The 19,675-nt window shown below is 46.8% G+C and overlaps 2 protein-coding genes and 1 pseudogene across 3 annotated transcripts; 1 reads left to right on the top strand and 2 right to left on the bottom strand.

The window, feature by feature from the left end:
- Positions 1-8,351: 8,351 nt before the first annotated feature.
- Positions 8,352-9,846, bottom strand: mitd1 (MIT, microtubule interacting and transport, domain containing 1). The gene is made up of 3 exons (XM_041843657.1): positions 9,404-9,846; positions 8,856-8,992; positions 8,352-8,357 (listed from the first exon to the last, which is right to left on the bottom strand). Exons 1-3 carry the CDS (start codon positions 9,543-9,545, stop codon positions 8,352-8,354), a joined length of 285 nt encoding a protein of 94 aa, XP_041699591.1. The 5' UTR covers positions 9,546-9,846.
- A 743-nt stretch (positions 9,847-10,589) lies between these two features.
- LOC121536542 lies at positions 10,590-13,746 on the top strand (annotated as a pseudogene).
- Positions 13,747-13,842: 96 nt separating this feature from the next.
- Positions 13,843-18,223, bottom strand: txndc9 (thioredoxin domain containing 9). Of its 2 annotated transcripts, none has more exons than XM_041843906.1 (5): positions 18,032-18,223; positions 16,977-17,200; positions 15,546-15,664; positions 15,066-15,320; positions 13,843-14,643 (listed from the first exon to the last, which is right to left on the bottom strand). In XM_041843906.1, the coding sequence occupies exons 2-5, from the start codon at positions 17,160-17,162 to the stop codon at positions 14,523-14,525; spliced, it is 681 nt and encodes a 226-aa protein (XP_041699840.1). In that variant the 5' UTR covers positions 17,163-17,200; positions 18,032-18,223; the 3' UTR covers positions 13,843-14,522. The 2 variants fall into 2 exon arrangements, with proteins under 2 accessions (XP_041699840.1, XP_041699841.1); XM_041843907.1 differs by having other exon boundaries at positions 16,977-17,195.
- Between the last annotated feature and the right edge of the window lie 1,452 nt (positions 18,224-19,675).

The raw sequence follows: 19,675 nt of genomic DNA, 5'->3' as shown, positions 1-19,675 counted from the left end.
AACCACCCTGTGGGAGAGATATCCACTGTGGTCTCCTGGCACTACCTCAGGTCATAATCACAGAGATGGAGAAACCACCCTGTGGGAGAGATATCCACTGTGGTCTCCTGGCACTACCTCAGGTCATAATCACAGAGATGGAGAAACCACCCTGTGGGAGAGATATCCACTGTGGTCTCCTGGCACTACCTCAGGTCATAATCACAGAGATGGAGAAACCACCCTGTGGGAGAGATATCCACTGTGGTCTCCTGGCACTACCTCAGGTCATAATCACAGAGATGGAGAAACCACCCTGTGGGAGAGATATCCACTGTGGTCTCCTGGCACTACCTCAGGTCATAATCACAGAGATGGAGAAACCACCCTGTGGGAGAGATATCCACTGTGGTCTCCTGGCACTACCTCAGGTCATAATCACAGAGATGGAGAAACCACCCTGTGGGAGAGAAAATGGCAGGAAGGTTTATAACTGTGCAACAGCCCTAAATAACACAAATGGAAACACAAGCTATATATGTTACTACCATTTTTAAATTCTTCATTCAAATAGAACTCAGATGTGGCATTGATTGATAATGATAATGATTGATGATTGATAATGATAGCATATCAACAGATGACCCAGACAGGAGAGCATCAGAGAGTTCAGGAACTCTGGCAGAGAGATGTGAAAGGGGTGGAACAGAGGAGAGTTAGTTAGTTAGTTACAGGAACTCTGCCATAGACATGTGAGAGGGGTGGAACAGAGGAGAGTTAGTTAGTTAGTTACAGGAACTCCGTCAGAGATATGTGAAAGCGGTGGAACAGAGGAGGGTTAGTTAGTTAGTTAATTAGTTACAGTAACTGTCAAGAGTTGCTGTAGGTAGGTGTGGTGTGGAATCAGGCGCAGGACGCAGAAGTAAAGTCCAACAAAATACTTTAGTAGATCACACAAAATAATCCAACAAACCAGCCCGAAGGCGAGAAAAGCGCGCACAGGCGTACACAAACGGGCGCACTAAACAAGTGCGTAATCTTCTCCTAAAATACAAACAAGGAGGTAAGCTACAAAATAGCGCACCAAAATACAGGTAGCGCAGCAACACGACAAGGAACAATTACACACAACACCTAACTAACAACAAGGAACTAAATAGGGTGCTTAATGAGACATAACACAAAACAGGTGTGACAAACAGACAAAACCAATCAAACAAGAAACATAGAACGGTGGCAGCTAGTACTCCGGAGACGACGACCGCCGAAACCTGCCCGAACAAGGAGGAGGGGCCGCCTCGCGAAAACCGTGACAGTACCCCCCTTGACGCGGCTCCAGCCGTGCGCCGCCCGGCCTCGGGGGCGACCAGGAGGATGCGGAGCAGGGCGCGTAGGATGACCACGATGGAATTCGGTCAGTAGGGACGGATCCAGAATGTCCCTCCTCGGCACCCAGCACCGCTCCTCCGGACTGCACCCCTCCCACTCCACGAGATATTGGAGACCCCCCATCCGGCGTCTCGAATCCAGGATGGTCCGAACAGTGTCGCCGGAGCCCCTCGATGTCCAACGGGGGCGGAGGAGTCTCCTCAATCTCAAAGTCCTGGAGTGGACCAGCTACCACCGGCCTGAGGAGAGACACATGGAACGAGGGGCTAATATTCTTGTAATCAATGGGCAGTTGTAACCTGTAACACACCTCGTTCAATCTCCTCAGGACTTTAAAAGGCCCCACAAACCGCCGACCCAGCTTCCGGCAGGGCAGGCGGAGGGGCAGGTTTCTGGTTGAGAGCCAGACTCGATCTCCAGGTGCGTACACTGGCCCCTCACTGCGGTGTAGGTCGGCGCTCGTCTTCTGTCGACGGATGGCTCGCTGCAGATGGATGTGTGCAGCGTTCCACGTCTCCTCCGAGCGCCGCACCCACTCATCCACAGCAGGGGCCTCGATCTGGCTCTCATGTCAAGGTGCCAGAACCGGCTGGTACCCTAACACACACTGGAAAGGGGTTAGTCTAGTGGAGGAGTGGCGGAGAGAGTTCTGTGCCATCTCGGCCCAGGGCACATATCTCGCCCACTCCTCCGGCCGGCCCTGACAATATGACCTCAGAAACCTACCCACATCCTGGTTGACTCGTTCGACCTGCCCATTACTCTCCGGGTGGTAACCCGAGGTAAGGCTCACCGAGACCCCCAACCGTTCCATAAAGGCTCTCCAGACTCTGGAGGTAAACTGGGGGCCTCGATCGGACACTATATCCTCGGGTACCCGTAATGCCGGAAGACGTGAGTAAATAGAGCCTCAGCGGTCTGTAGGGCAGTAGGAAGACCCGACATGGGAAGGAGACGACAGGCCTTCGAGAACCGATCCACAACGACCAGGATGGTGGTATTCCCTTGTGAGGAGGGAAGGTCGGTAACAAAATCCACCGAGAGGTGAGACCAGGGTCGTTGTGGAACGGGCAGGGGCTGTAATTTCCCCCTGGGCAAGTGTCTGGGCGCCTTACACTGGGCACACACTGAGCAGGAGGAGACATAAACCCTCACATCCCTGGCTAACGTTGGCCACCAGTACTTCGTACTAAGGCAGTGCACTGTCCGGCCAATACCTGGATGTCCAGAGGAGGGTGACGTGTGAGCCCAATAAATCAGCCGATCCCGGACCTCGAGCGGGACGTACGTCCGACCCTCCGGACACTGTGGAGGGCTAGGGTCGGTGCGTAATGCCCGCTCGATCTCCGCATCGACCTCCCACACCACCGGTGCCACCAGACAAGACTCCGGTAGTATGGGAATGGGCTCCACGCACCTCTCCTCCGTGTCATACCTCCGGGACAGGGCATCTGCCTTCCCGTTCTGGGACCCAGGGATGTAGGTGATCTTGAACACAAACCGGGCGAGAACATAGTCCATCGAGCCTGGCGAGGATTCAGTCTCCTAGCTGCCGAATGTATTCCAGGTTACGGTGGTCGGTCAGAATGAGGAAAGGGTGTTGAGCCCCTCAAGCCAATGCCTCCCACACCTTTAGGGGCCTGTACTACGGCTAACAGCTCCTGTCCCCTACGTCATAATTCCGCTCCGCCGGACTGAGCTTCTTAGAATAAAAGCACAGGGCGGAGCTTAGGTGGTGTGCCGGACCGTTGTGAAAGAACTGCCCCGATACCGGCCTCAGACGCGTCCCACCTCTACTTGGAAGGGTAAAGCGGGATCCGGGTGCGCCAGCACCGGAGCCAGGTAAACAGGTCCTTCAGTCTCCCAAAGGCCCTGTCCGCCTCAGCCGACCACTGCAAGCGCATCGGACCCCCCTTCAGAAGAGAGCGTTATGGGAGCTGCCACCTGTCCAAAACCCCGGATAAACCTCCGGTAGTAATTCGCAAAACCCAAGAACCGCTGCACCTCTTTAACCGTAGTTGGGGTTTGCCAATTACGCACGGCAGACACTCGGTCCACCTCCATTCTCACCCCTGACGCAGACAACTGGTAACCCAAAAAGGAGACTGACTCCTGAAAGAACAGACATTTCTCGGCTTTGACATACAGGTCATGCTCCAACAGTCTCCTCAATACCCTGCGCACCAGGGCTACATGCTCGGCCCGAGTAGAACTGTACACAAGAATATCATCTATGTACACCACTACTCCCTGCGCCTGCATGTCCCGGAAAATCTCATCTACAAACGATTGGAAGACTGATGGAGCATTCATTAACCCATATGGCATGACGAGATACTCGTAATGGCCGGAGGTAGTACTAAATGCTGTCTTCCACTCATCGCTCTCCCTAATGCGCACCGAGTTATATGCGCTCCTGAGGTCCAATTTTGTGAAGAACCGTGCCCCGTGTAATGACTCCGTCATGGTCGCAATCAGCGGGAGTGGATAACTATATTTCACAGTCACCTGATTGAGACCGCGGTAATCAATACACGGACGCAAACCTCCATCCTTTTTCTTCACAAAAAAGAAGCTCGAGGACGCGGGAGAAGTGGAGGGCCGTATGTATCCCTGTCTCAGAGACTCGGCAATGTAAGTCTCCATTGCCCTTTTCTCCTCCTGTGACAAAGGATACACATGGCTCCTGGGAGCACAGCTCCTGTCTGGAGGTCTATCGCACAATCCCCCTGTCTATGAGGCGGCAACCGTGCCGCTCTGGTCTTACTAAACACGAGTGCCAAATCCTCATACTCAGGCGGAATGTGCAGTGCTGGCATCTGGTTCGGGCTCTCCACCGAGGTCGCCCCTATGGAAACACCCAGACATAGCCCCTCACACTGAGCAGACCACCCTTTAAGAGCCTTCTCTCGCCACGAAATCGTAGGATCATGGGTAATCAACCAGGGAAGCCCCAGTACCACCGGATACGCAGGAGAGTCGATCAGATAGAGTTGAATCGTCTCCTCATGACCCCCCTGCGTTATCATCCTAAGTGGCGCCATGACCTCCCTAATCAACCCAGATCCTAACGGACGACTATCTAAGGCATGTACAGGGAAGGGCTTATCGACTGGAAGGAGGGGAATCCCTAACTCAACACAGAATTTACGATCTACAAAATTCCCAGCTGCGCCTGAATCGACTAGCGCCTTATGCTGGGAACGCAGGTGCAACCTGTGGGAAATAAACAGGTAATGTAATGTATGCGACAGAAAGCTCTGGGTAAGTAGGGCGCCTACTCACCTGGGAGGACTCCCCAATGTGTGACCTGCCATATCCCTCACCAGGGGACCCTCCCCAGCACCTAGCCGCGGTGTGCCCTCCGCGGCCACAGTTGGTGCAGGAGACTGCCCCCCTCGGGCTCCTTCCTCTCCTCCCTCTAGCGCCAGCACCTCCAAGCTCCATCGGGCACGGCTCGGAGGCGCTGGAGGGTGGAATGGGAGGCCCCCACCTGGGACGTCCGCGGGTCGCGAGCAGGGTGTCCAGCCGAATGGCCATGTCCACCAACTGGTCAAATGTTAGTGTAGTATCCCTGCACGCTAACTCTCTACGGACGTCCTCCCGAAGGCTACATCTAAAGTGGTCTATGAGGGCCCTCTCATTCCACCCTGCATCTGCCGCTAGAGTCCGGAACTCCAGCGCAAACTCTTGAGCGCTCCTCATCCCCTGTCGGAGGTAGAATAGACGCTCCCCCGCCGCCTTCCCCTCTGGTGGATGGTCGAAGACAGCACGGAAGCGGCGGGAGAACTCCGCATAGGTGACTGTGGCGGCGTCTATTCCCCTCCATTCGGCGTTGGCCCACTCCAACGCCTTGCCGGTGAGACAGGAGATGAGGGCGAAACGCTCTCGTATCCCGAGGGCGCCGGGTGTATGGTGGCAAGGTAGAGCTCCACTTGTAATAGGAACCCCTGACACCCGGCAGCGGTGCCGTCGTACGCCCTCGGGAGCGAGAGCCGAATCCCACTGGGTTCCGGTAGTTGGACGGGCGGGCTGTCCGATGGTGATGGTGCGATAGGTGGGGGTGTGGGTACCCCGCTGGTCTCCCATCGATGGAGGGTGTTCATGACGCGGTCCAAGGCGTGCCCGATCTGGTTGATACGATCCTCTTGACCACGAAGACGCTCCTCCATGATGTCGGTGGGTGCTCCTGCTGATTCCATATGTGGTGTGTAATTCTGTCAAGAGTTGCTGTAGGTAGGTGTGGTGTGGAATCAGGCGCAGGACGCAGAAGTAAAGTCCAACAAAATACTTTAGTAGATCACACAAAATAATCCAACAAACCAGCCCGAAGGCGAGAAAAGCGCGCACAGGCGTACACAAACGGGCGCACTAAACAAGTGCGTAATCTTCTCCTAAAATACAAACAAGGAGGTAAGCTACAAAATAGCGCACCAAAATACAGGTAGCGCAGCAACACGACAAGGAACAATTACACACAACACCTAACTAACAACAAGGAACTAAATAGGGTGCTTAATGAGACATAACACAAAACAGGTGTGACAAACAGACAAAACCAATCAAACAAGAAACATAGAACGGTGGCAGCTAGTACTCCGGAGACGACGACCGCCGAAACCTGCCCGAACAAGGAGGAGGGGCCGCCTCGGCCGAAACCGTGACAGTAACTCTGTCAAAGATATGTGAGAGGGGTGGAAAATCATGGGCATTAATATGGAGTTGGTCCCCCCTTTGCTGCTATAACAGCCTCCACTCTTCTGGGAAGGCTTTCCACTAGATGTTGGAACATTGATGCAGGGACTTAAAATAATAATAATAATATGCCATTTAGCAGACGCTTTTATCCAAAGCAACTTACAGTCATGCGTGCATACATAATTTTTTTGTGTATGGGTGGTGCCGGGGATCGAACCCACTACCTTGGCGTTACAAGCGCCGTGCTCTCCCAGCTTGATTGGACTTGATTCCATTCAGCCACAAGAGCATTAGTGAGGTCGGGCACTGATGTTGGGCGATTAGGCCTGGCCCGCAGTCGGCGTTCCAATTCATCCCAAAGGTGTTTGATGGGCTTGAGGTCAGGGCTCTGTGCAGGCCAGTCAAGTTCTTCCACACCAATCTCGACAAACCATTTCTGTATGGACCTTGTTTTGTGCACAGGGGCATTGTCATGCTGAAACAGGAAAGGGCCTTCCCCAAACTGTTACCACAAAGTTGGAAGCACAGAATCGTCTAGAATGTCATTGTATGCTGTAGCGTTAAGATTTCCCTTCACTGGAACTAAGGGGCCTAGCCCGAACCATGAAAAACAACCCCAGACCATTATTCCTCCTCCACCAAACTTTACAGTTGACACTATGCATTGGGGCAGGTAGCGTTCTCCTGGCATCCGCCAAACCTAGATTTGTCCACCGGACTGCCAGATGGTGAAGCGTGATTCATCCCTCCAGAGAACGTGTTTCCACTGCTCCAGAGTCCAATGGCGGCGAGCTTTATACCACTCCAGCCGACGCTTGGCATTGCGCATGGTGACCTTAGGCTTGTCGAGGAGCAGAGAAAATGGGCTGCTCGGCCATGGAAACCCATTTCAGGAAGCTCCCTACGAACAGTTCTTGTGCTGATGTTGCTTCCAGAGGCAGTTTGGAACTCGGTAGTGAGTGTTCAAATCAAATCAAATCTTATTGGTCACATGCACCGAATACAACAGGTGTAGACCTTACAGTGAAATGCTTACTTACAAGCCCTTAACCAACAATGCCGTTTCAAGAAAGAATCCCTAAAAGTAAAAAATAATTAAAGAGCAGCAGGAAAATAACAATAGCGAGGCTATATACAGGAGGTACCGGTACCGAGTCAATGTGCGGCAGCAGTGGTTAGTTGAGGTAATTGGGGTAATATGTACATGTAGATAGAGTTATTAAAGTGACTATGCATAGATAATAAACAGAGAGTAGCAGCAGCGTAAAAGAGGTGGGGGGGTGCAATGCAAATAGTCTGGGTAGCCATTTGATTAGATGTTCAGGAGTCTTATCGCTTGGGGGTAGAAGCTGTTTAGAAGCCTCTTGGACCTAGACTTGGCGCTCCGGTACCGCTTGCCGTGTGGTAGCAGAGAGAACAGTCTATGACTAGGGTGGCTGGAGTCTTTGACAATTTTTAGGGCCTTCCTCTGACACCGCCTGGTATAGAAGTCCTGAATGGCAGGAAGCTTGGCCCCAGTGATGTACTGGGCCGTACACACTACCCTTTGTAGTGTCTTGCGGTCGGAGGCTGAGCAGTTGCCATACCAGGCAGTGATGCAACCAGTCAGGATGCTCTCGATGGTGCAGTGTAGAACCTTTTGAGGATCTGAGGATCCATGGCAAATCTTTTCAGTCTCCTTAGGTGGAATAGGTTTTTTCGTGCCCTCTTCACGACTGTCATGGTGTGCTTGGACCATGTTAGTTTGTTGGTGAACAAGTACAGACTATTTTTATGTGCTACGCGCTTCAGCACTCGGAAGTCCAGTTCTGTGAGCTTGTGTGGCCTACCACTTCGCGGCTGAGCCATTGTTGCTCCTAGACGTTGCCACTTCACAATAACAGCACTTACAGTTGACTGGGGCAGCTCTAGTAGGGCAGACATTTGACGAACTGACTTGTTGGAAAGGTGGCATCCTATGACGGTGCCACGTTGAAAGTCACTGAGCTCTTCAGTAAGGCCATTCTACTGCCAATGCTTGTCTATGGTGATTGCATGGCTGTGTACTAGATTTTATACACCTGTTAGCAATGGGTGTGGCTGAAATAGCCTAATCCACTAATTTGATGGGGTGTCCACATACTTTTGTATATATAGTGTATGTGAGATGGGTGGAACAGAGGCGGGTTAGTTAGCTAGTTAGTTGGTTAGTTAGTTAGTTCAGGGGTTCCCAAACTTTTCACTCAGGCCCCCCTTCCAGCATTGGGGAACATCTCGCGCCTCTCCTGCTCGCTCGGACGCCTCGTCTATTTCTATGGGCACAAGCACGGTTTATGACACAAACTGTTCACACCCCTCTTGTTGGTGGAGAGAACATTTTGCAGGTTTAAAGCTTATTTCCTGCAATTCTACACATTTTGTCATGGGGTGCAGAGAACATTCTGCAGTTTTACAGCTCATTTTCTTGCAATTCTATACATTTTGACATGTCTAATGTGTATTCATGTGATATTTGAGAGACTCAAACATTACAACAAAATCTATGGGCTAAAAAACCTAGCTAAAAAACATTAGCTAGTAGATCTGGACATTTCTGAGGAGCTCTCTAAGGCCGGGTTTCCCAAACTCGGTCCTGGGGCTCCCCCTGGGTGCACGTTTTGTTTTTTGCCCTAGTACTACACAGCATTCCACAATCATATTAATAGACAAACTAGCTTTGGAGGTAGCATTCAGAACACCCTGTGGTAATAGTACCATTATACAATATTTCATCTGGTGAATGTGTTTGATACAGTGTACAGGTAAATTACCGGGTGAATATGTCGTACGTAAGGGTCCTCCACCCAGACCTCAGTGAGCCCCTCGGTGCTGTAGGGTATGAACAGAGCCTCATAGCCATAGCCTGTAGCGTCCTCCGCTATCCTGATCTGCTCATGGTACTTCCCCTCTGAGTGGGAGAGGAGAGTAGAGGGAGGAAGGGGAGGAGGAAGAAGAGGAAGGAAGCAGTAAGATGCAGGAAAGGATTCCTTTAAGGAAGTGACATCATCTCGCTGACTGAGCTCTATTATCTTCTTTTAGTTGGTTGATATCAGTGGAGGCTGCTGAGGAGAGGACGGCTCATTATAATGGCTGGAACAGAGCAAATGGAATGGCATCAAACACATGGAAGCCAGCCATTACCACGAGCCTGTCCTCCCCAATTAAGGTGCCACTGACCTCCTGTGGTTGACATGGACTTTGCTCTCTTCTGCTCGGTCCATGTAGCCCTTTATCTTCTGTTTATAGTGGACATTATTTGAGTCATATTTCACAGCTGTGGGACAGACGAGTAGATCAGTAAAACAGATGTCACCCATACCCAACTGGCTGTGTGTGTTGCCTTTCAGCACGTCCATCAGCAGCGGGATCCCCTCCTGGTAGCACACTAGCGACTCCTGGAAGCGCGAGCTCTGGTCCAGCACCACTGCTCGCTTCAGGCCAGAGATGGCAGAGGTCTCCATACCAGGGACTTGAGCCACGGTTCACTATCTGGTTAAAATGGACTAACATTTTGAGGAAATTGTGGATATTTGTCATTCACCTGGTTAGAGTATGTAGCCACAGGAATGTTAAAGGCCTATTCGTTTGAATCAGCTTGCCATATCAACAGTCTTCTTGCTTGGGCAATACAATGCATCAATAGACCATTCTTAAACGTGTATGGGATTGTTTAAACTTGTCATGCTTAGAGCATATCTAAATCAGATGAATCTTTTAGCTTAATTCCATTTATTCAAACCTAAATCTAATCAAAATCTGATGTCACTGAAACTTGCCGATATTGGTTGATTTGCTGCCGTCATTACAGAGGTACGAAACACTAATAATTCCCCTGAGCAACATATTGTAGCGATATGAAAGCTAAAATGTCTATAAAAATGTAAAGACATTCTTAGGAAATATGTGGGTAAAAATAATCAAACTATATAACCATACAATATAAGATAGTAACGAACCGCAACATGTATCTAAAAGGAACATTGAATAATTAATGAAAGCCATGCAGGAACAATAAAGATCAAGTTTTGAAGTAGTACGGTGATATTTAGAAGTGACTTCTATGCCGATGACTTCTGTTTCCACTAGTTACCACAGCCACAAAGTAGAAAAAAGGGCTATATCGTAAAAAAATCGCTAAACAAAAATGTGCTTTTTGGTCTTAATTTAAGGTTAAGGTTATGCATAAGGTTATCAGTGCGGTTAAGGCTACGGTTACGGTTAGGTTTAAACGAACATTTTAAAGAAGATAAATTGTAGAAATGGGCGGGGTTTATGACTTTGTGGCTGTAGTGATGACCGATTACTTCCGACATCCGTTGAATGTCATAAGTGCGAAAACGTGAAAATCCTCTGTGAATCCTGAAGCGTTATTTTAGCTGTATTTCGATTTTGTTTAGAATGTAGCTAGTTTGTATGACATTTTTGAAACAACATTTATATCTCGGTAGGTTTCAGTATTTGCCTCGGCCCATCCTCATATGATGGTTTTTGGACTATAACCAAAAATGGTTTACAAACTCTGTGCTATAACATTGGCGTCCCTGCACGCATCTATCAACCAACAAGTAAAAACATGGCAATGCTATGTCGTGGGCTTCACATATTTTAAAATTTTAATAATATAATATCTTATCAGCGACTTACAGTATCGTCTACATTTTTGTATGGGTGTCGTCTCTCTTCATACTGGTTGTTTAAACAACACATTGTGTAGGGTTTTCCATACAGGGAAAAAAATACATTTACAATATATATTTTTGGAAGCGTTGTAGGATACATGTGAAATTAAAAAAATTGGCCAAATGTATTTTTTATGAATTTGTAAATGTATTTTAATTCATGACATACATTTAGTAAATGTATTTGGAATACATACATTTGTTTGGAAATATATAATTTGGCAAATGTTTGAAAATATTTTTTCGGTATGGGATAATCTGAGTTGACTCCTCCTTCATAGTTAGTACAACATTCACTTCATGTGTTGCATATTTGATGATACAGTATTTCTGTGTATTATTCTAGGCTTTAACAGAAACGACGCCTCTGCCTTGGTTAATTTCATTCCGCAGCAAGTTCACCAGAGCACGGATTCCACAAGAGGTAGGGTGGGCGGTGCTGCAGACTTTCATCCCAGGGCAGGCCCTACATCTAAATGCAATGAATGCCTCAACTCAAAGCTACAGTTTCTTACCTAATGTTACTTAAACTTTGGTCATAGTCTAATGGCAGTGATGAAATGGAAATTTCATTTTTAAATAAACCCTGGGACTCTTATGAATCCATGGTAAATCTGTCTTTCTGTGTCTGCAGTTGCTGGACGAGCGGGCTCAAGAGCATGAGAAGTATGGTGGAAATCCGGAGCAGCCCAGTAAACTGCACGTGGTGACGCGGGTGAAAAGCACCATGTGCCGACCCTACTGGGAGAAGAAGCTATATTATTATTATTATTATTATTATTAAGCTAGTGGAGGGACTCTGCTGCAGAAGGTGGGGTTCATATCAGTTTAGATTAATAACTTCTCATCTGGGGGGCTAGCCTAGTGGTGGGAAATCTTAACCTGTGAGGTCTGGGTGCAGGCTTTTGCTCCAGCCAAGTAGTAATACACCTGATTCTACTAAGTGAAGATTGCCCACCTCTAGACTCTAATAAGTGTCTGTGTTTTGCATAGTGTTACCCTTTTCTCTTCCAAGACTTGTATTTAGTTCAGTTATCTGTGCTCTGTACTTGAGGTCATGCAGTGAAGTTGTAATGATGAGTCTGATTGCTAACTTGGCTCTACTCTGATTGCAGTGGTGTAAAGTATTGAAGTAAAACTATTTTAAAGTACTACTGAAGTTGTTTTTGGGGGTACAGTGCATTCAGAAAGTATTCAGACCCCTTGACTATTTACACATTTTGTTACGTTACAGCCTTATTCTAAAATTGATTAAATAGTATTTTTCCCTCATCAATCTACTCACAATACCCAATAATGTCAAAGCAAAAACAGGTTTAGACATTAAAACATTTTACATTTACATAAGTATTCTGACCCTTTACTCAGTACTTTGTTGAAGCACCTTTGGCAGCGATTACAGCCTCAAGTCTTCTTGGGTATGACACTCCAAGCGGGCTGTCATGTGCCTTTTACTGAGGAGTGGCTTCTGTCTGGCCACTCTACCATAAAAGCCTGATTGGTGGAGTGCTGCAGAGATGGTTGTCCTTCTGGAAGATTTTCCCTTCTCCACAGAGGAACTCTGGAGCTCTGTCAGAGGGACCATCGGGTTCTTGGTCACCAAGACCCTTCTCCCCCGATTGCTCAGTTTGGCCGGGCGGCCAGCTTTAGGAAGGGTCTTGGTGGTTCCAAACTTCTTCCATTTAAGAATGATGGAGGCCACTGTGTTCTTGGGGACCTTCAATGCTGAATAAATGTTTTGGTACCCTTCCCCAGATCTGTGCCTCGACACAATCCTGTCTCGGAGCTCTACAGACAATTCCTTCGACCTCATGGCTTGGTTTTTGCTCTGACATGCACTGTCAACTGTGGGGCCTTATATAGACAGGTGTGTGCCTTTCCAAATCATGTCCAATCAATTGAATTTAACCAAGGTTGGACTCCAAGTTATAGAAACATCAAGGATAATCAATGGAAACAGGATGCATCGGAGCTCAATTTCTTGTCTGAATACTTATGTAAATGTAATATTTCCATGTTTTATTTATAAATTAGCAAACATTTCAAAAAAACGTTTCGCTTTGTCATTATGGGGTATTGTGTGTAGATTGAGGATTTTGAAATGATTGATACTTGAGCATATTTTTGCAATTACATTTACTTTTGATGCTTTTTTACTGGATGACTTACTTGAGTAATTTTCTATTAAGGTATCATTACTTTTACTGAAGTATGACAATTGGGTACTTTTTCCACCACTGTGATTTTTCATTGCTCCTCCTCTACTCAGGCATACATACCTGTAATTCACAAGAACATCCCTTCAGTCAACAACCAGCTGAAATGTATCAAACACCTTGTGAGGTAAGACCTAAGTTATTAATTTGACATTAGTACAGGGCTAATATCACATACATAATTTAATTCCTGTGAAGTATATGCTGCTGTATACCTGTTGAGTTTCATTTGAAATCCATAGATTTAATGCCTACTGAACTTATTTCCGTTGACTGATTTCCTTTTATGAACTTAAATTGTTGCATTTATATTTTTGTTCAGTGTATAACCACATTCATTACAGAATACCATTGATCCCTCGTTCTCTCTGTCCAGGATCCAGCCACTCAAGCTGCCCCATGGTCTCCCTGATGAGGAAGCTGTGGCAGACACCTACCTGAACAACAAAGGAGAGCTGATCGTACGCCACCTTCTCAAACCTGTAGAGCCCAAAGCCTTCAAGTCATAGCTAGCACTACTCTAGCCAAGTCCCCCTCCCCAGTCCTGTTTGAATACTTTGAAAATGCATCCTCCCTTCCTTGAGGGAATCACTGATCAAACATGACTAGATTGACTATGCAGTGCATCATGCTATCCAATTATAACTGGAAGGAATTGTGCATTAACTGTACTGGACAGTAAGGCTGAATAAGTAGTTTGTCTGGCCTATCAGAAATCCATGATTCAAATGACTATCAGTAAAATCCCTGTACGTGTGTTCATTCTAGACCTGGACTGAGACCTGTCTATCCTATCCCTTTATGTTTCAAACAAAAATATCCATGGAATCAAAAGGAAGTCAGAGGGAAATGCAAAGCGCCAGTGATGATCAGCTTATTTTATTAAGATCAAACTAATTTTTATAGAAAACCTCAAACCTGTGCTACCATCACACACTGACAAGACTGGAAGGAGGAGGATGGAGGTTGTGGAATGAAGCTGGCACTTGGTTGTTGCTAATGAACCACTGGATAATGAGTTCGCCCACGCATCGGTTCAACAAAGGCAAATGACATGGATCGATGTTAATGTAGCTAGCTTTACGGTTAGTAAGGATGGTTGTTGAAATTGCGAGTCCATAAATTAGAATCAAATCTGTTATGATAATTGAGGGTAAACACATCAAGGCTGAGGGTCAGGTTCTAGACTTCAATTGGAATCAAATGAAACATTTCAGCGCATAACTATTTCAAGGGGAGCCAGTCAGCAGAATGAGAGTTCAGTGGCTCAGACAGGAATCCTCCTTTTACTTGCCAGTCGAATATAAATAACCGAAAAGCTAGTGACCGTATTGCAAATGAACTAAAAAATATGATTTAAAGTCCATACACAATAAGTCTGAATTTCATCCATAAAATGAATGGGAAAAGAAAGCATGGAAGACTAGAATAAATAAGGAAATTACAGAAGGGGGAAGGAAATGAAAACTGGAGGAGATGGTTCTGCCGGTTAGTTGGTATTAGCCCTGAGAGAGAGACAGAGGTTGAAGGCTGACAGGGTCTTCTAGTCATCTTCAGAACCAGAGTCTGAATCGTGTCCTCTCCCTCTGATGGTCTTCTTCTCCACCTTGGTGAACTTTGAACCAGATTTCTGTGTCAGGGTGGGGGGTTCCATTAGGTTACCACTGGAGGAAAACACCAGGGTAGAGAGGTGTTATGACATCACATGACAGGTAGGACTGTTAAATGGATACTTTGAGATTTTGGCAATGAGGCTCTTTATCTACTTCCAGAGTCAGATTACCTTTTTTTGTCTATATACACCATTTTTATGTCTGTGTCCAGTATTAAGTAAGTTAGAGGTAGGTTTGTGAGCCAATGCTAACTAGCGTTAGCGCAATGCCTGGTAGTCTATGGGCATTGGCTAGCATGCTATCTAGTATCCCTTTATAAGACTAATCAGCATGTGGTTGTGCATGAACAGATAAGACTTTCTATTCCTTTGCACATGAACCAATGGCCTCATGCCTGACAGGAAATACCTAGACGGATCATCATCCTAGCTAGAGGTGTGATTATCTGTAGGAAATCACTCCTGTCTGTGTACCTGTAGTTGATGACGTCAGAGCAGCCCAGTCGCCACTCCAGCACCTCTGTGGGGAACTCGTCAGTGTTCCCCAGGTCGGTGAATCCCACCACGTAATCCTTGGTCTTCCCGTCCTTAACCAGCGCCAGCGTGGGAATCACCTTGATCCGCAGCCTCTCTGTCAGGAACGGCGCCTTGTCCACATTCAGCTTGATGAACTTAGTCTCCAGGTGCTTCTTGGCCAGGATGCCCAGGTGCTTGTCCAGGATCTTGCATCTTTATAATGCAGGGGGAGGAGACAGCAGGGTTAGCTCCTGGTAGAAGCTGCAATTAAGGTTTACTGGGCAATAAATCCCTTTCTAATCATTTTCTTAGGATTTGGGGTGGGTAAGCTCACCCCGGATATATGCTCAATTCATTAGCAGCAGTAAATAGGTTTGCGGCCTGGAACGGCAGAAGGAGAAGAACAGGAAAAGAGGAAAACATTGCTGTGTTGCCAACCTGAAGGTGGAGTCTCTGTAGAAATGGCAGACCACACGATTGCTCTCCTTCACCTCGGGGAAGAAGTCTTTCTCACTGGGGATCTCCTTGTACTCCCCATGCCCTTTAGACAGCCACTCCTTATGGGACAGAGCACAAAGATGCCATGATGAGTTGTTACTGGTATGAAATACAATATCTATACACACAAAAGTATGTGGACACCCCTCCAAAATTAGTGGATTTGGCCATTTCAGCCACACCCATTGCTGACAGGTGTATACAATCGAGCACAGCTATGTAATCTCCATAGACAAACATTGGCAGTAGAATGGCCTTACTGAAGAGCTCAGTGACTTTCAACGTGGGACCGTCAAAGGATGCTACCTTTCCAACAAGTCTGTTCGTAAAATTTCTGCCCTGCTAGAGCGCCCCCGGTCAACTGTAAGTGCTGTTATTGTGAAGTAGAAACGTCTAGGAGCAACAATGGTTCAGCCGCGAAGTGGTAGGCCACACAAGCTCACAGAACGGGACCACCGAGTGCTGAAGCGCGTAAGAATAGTCTGTCCTCGGTTGCAACACTCACTACCGAGTTCCAAACAGCCTCTGGAAGAAACGTCAGCACAGTAACTGTTTGTCGGGAGCTTCATGAAATGGGTTTCCATGGCCGAGCAGCCGCACATAAGCCTAAAATCACCATCCGCAATGCCAAACGTCGGCTGGAGTGGTGTAAAGCTTGCCGCCATTGGACTCTGTTGCAGTGGAAACGCGTTCTCTGGAGTGATGAATCACCCTTCACCAACGGACAAATCTGGGTTTGGCGGATGCCAGGAGAACGCTACCTGTCCCAATGCATAGTGCCAACTGTAAAGTTTGGTGGAGGAGGAATAATGGTCTGGGGCTGTTTTTCATGGTTTGGGCTAGGTCCCTTAGTTCCAGTGAAGGGAAATCTTAGATGATTCTGTGCCTCCAACTTTGTGGCAACCGTTTGGGGAAGGCCTTTTCCTGTTTCAGCATGACAATGCCCCCGTGCACGAAGCAAGGTCCATACAGAAATGGTTTGTTGAGATCGGTGTGGAAGAACTTGACTGGCCTGTACAGAGCCCTGACCTCAACCCTATCTAATACCTTTGGGATGAACTGGAACGCCGACTGCAAGCCAGGCCTAATCGCCTAACATGAGTCCCCGACCTCACTAATGCTCGCGGCTGAATGGAAGCAAGTCCCCGCAGCAATGCTCCAACAGCTAGTGGAAAGCCTTCCCAGACGAGTGGAGGCTGTTATAGCAGCAAAGGGGGGACCAACTCCATATTAATGCCCATGTTTATGATTTTGGAATGAGATGTTCAATAAGCAGGTGTCCACATAGTGCAAGTCATGTAGTGTAAGTGGATGGACTAAAGCAAATGCTTGTTAGGCATCCACCATTTTGCGATCCTCAGCCTTTCCTACCTGCTTCTGTTTCTGGGATTTCTTGAGGGCCTCCATCCTCCTCTCCTTCAGCTTTTCCATCTCGTCATCATCCATACGCTCCAGCTTCCCCAGCTCTTTGTCCAACTGCTCCTCCACCATTCTGGCTGACTGCAGCACCTGCTGCTCCAGTGCTTTGGCCATGATCTCCATCGACTGACTAGCCATGATGAAAAGCTTTATGAAACTGACACACTCACTCTATTCTTGAGATGAGGAGAGACGAGTGAAGGGAAGAGTAGAAGATAATTTTATAGATTGCATTTCAGAGATTGAATTTCTATGGTTGGCCCTACGATTAAGCCAACTAACTAATAACCCTGGCTGGTGATCATGGAAACGACACACCTTGATGTTTTAAATCGAGCACAACCAACTAGATAGTTACAGTAGCTAACGTAAATTACTACCTAGCGTAGTAAACTCAACTCGATATCCATATTACAGGGAACTACAACTACTAGCTAACCAGTTTAAGTGATTCCCCTTTAGAAAGTTATCCAACTAGTCTTACAAGATACAACTTTAAACAGTAACGTTGGTTAACTATTTTGAAAGTTGACATTTGATTCCCCACCTACCAATTACATATTACCATTGTCTATTAGCTTTCTTGCTAATTAACGTTAGCTAACTGCTGACGTTAGCCAAAGACAAAGTCCCAGTTGAACAAGAGATGTCAGATATATGTTCGTTAGTTAGCCTACTATTAATCGGACCAGCTTTGAGACAAAGTAGAGAAATAGGTAAAAAATGAACAAAGGAACAATCACTGGCGTCGTTTTAGCCTAGCTTGCTAGCTACATTAAGGTATAGCTGTTAGCTAAGCTAACAACTGCGTGGCCAGAGAACGCTGGGTAGCTAGCTAGCTGGGTAACGTTAGCGAGCTGTCATAAACGACCAAGACCTCGCCCAGACACTGAAGCTAGAAGACCACAACAAAAACAAACCACTCATTTTAATAGGGCCGACTGAATGTATTATTTGCAGATGACTTATCAATATTACAACGCTAACAAGCTGGCTAGCCTACTCACCAAAAGCGGTCCGTGCACAAAGGCAGAACCCAGGCTCAGTCTCGTATCTTTGCAGTCTGCAGCGCGCGCTCAGTCTTCTACACAGTATGACCAATATTTTACGTCACAGTTATATAATAGAAGGTTGCTCCCTGCTGGATAAGAAGGAACTGTGCAGTGTTGGCAATTTAGCGACTTTGTCGCTATTTTTAGCGAGTATTCAGACCCCTCTAGCGACACATTTTCAAAAAAAATCGACTAGCGACAAATCTAGCGACTTTTTCTGGTGTTATTGGATACTTTTGGAGACTCTTGACGTGAAAGCACGTATCGTTCTTACTCTTCTCAACGAGCAGCGGGTGCTGCCGTGGGCCCTACCCCGTGGGCCCCACCATGCAAAAAGCACTCACAGGCGGCCCAGTCCTCGCGCAGCAGTCCCTCCCAGCTGCAGTCAGAGCAAGAGATGTTCACCCCTCTGCGTCCAGACTGCAAACGAATGCGTGCGGGAAGCCACCGCTGGCTGATCCCGCCCTGGCTTACATTCAGGGCGGAATGTAAATGTAAAATGTTCTTTGTCTAAAATAAATTACTGCACAAATATAAATCACTGCATTTGACTCACACAGCCTCAGTCACTTACTCAATTTCAATTCAATTTCAATTTAAGGGCTTTATTGGCATGGGAAACGTGTGTTAACATTGCCAAAGCAAGTGAAGTAGATAGTAAACAAAAGTGAAATAAACAATAAATATTAACAGTAAACATTACACTCAGAAGTTTCAAAAGAATAAAGACATTTCAAATGTCATATTATGTATATATACAGTGTTGTAACAATGTGCAAATAGTTAAAGTACAAATGGGAAAATAAATAAACATAAATATGGGTTGTATTTACAATGGTGTTTGTTCTTCACTGGTTGACCTTTTCTTGTGGCAACAGGTCACAAATCTTGCAGCTGTGATGGCACACTGTGGTTTTTCACCCAGTAGATAAGGGAGTTTATCAAAATTGGGTTTGTTTTCGAATTCTTTGTGGATCGCTGTAATCTGAGGGAAATATGTGTCTCTAATATGGTCATACATTTGGCAGGAGGTTAGGAAGTGCAGCTCAGTTTCCACCTCATTTTGTGGGCAGTGTGCACATAGCCTGTCTTCTCTTGAGAGCCAGGTCTGCCTACGGCGGCCTTTCTCAATAGCAAGGCTATGCTCACTGAGTCTGTACATAGTCAAAGCTTTCCTTAAGTTTGGGTCAGTCACAGTGGTCAAGTATTCTGCCACTGTGTACTCTCTGTTTAGGGCCAAATAGCATTCTAGTTTGCTCTGTTTTTTTGTTTGTTCTTTCCAATGTGTCAAGTAATTCTCTTTTTGTTTTCTCATGATTTGGTTGGGTCTAGTTGTGTTGTTGTTGTTGTTGTCCTGGGGCTGTGTGGGGTCTGTTTGTGTTTGTGAACAGAGCCCCAGGACAAGCTTACTTAGGGGACTCTTCTCCAAGTTCATCTCTCTGTAGGTGATGGCTTTGTTATGGAAGGTTTGGGAATCGCTTCCTTTTAAGTGGTTATAGAATTTAACGGCTCTTTTCTGGATTTTGATCATCAGCGGGTATTGGCCTAATTCTGCTCTGCATGCATTATTTGGTGTTTTACGTTGTACACGGAGGATGT

The sequence above is a fragment of the Coregonus clupeaformis genome, chromosome 23 (genome assembly GCF_020615455.1).
Source record: "Coregonus clupeaformis isolate EN_2021a chromosome 23, ASM2061545v1, whole genome shotgun sequence".
Lineage (NCBI taxonomy): Eukaryota > Metazoa > Chordata > Actinopteri > Salmoniformes > Salmonidae > Coregonus > Coregonus clupeaformis.
This window is presented reverse-complemented; position numbering and strand designations above follow the sequence as displayed.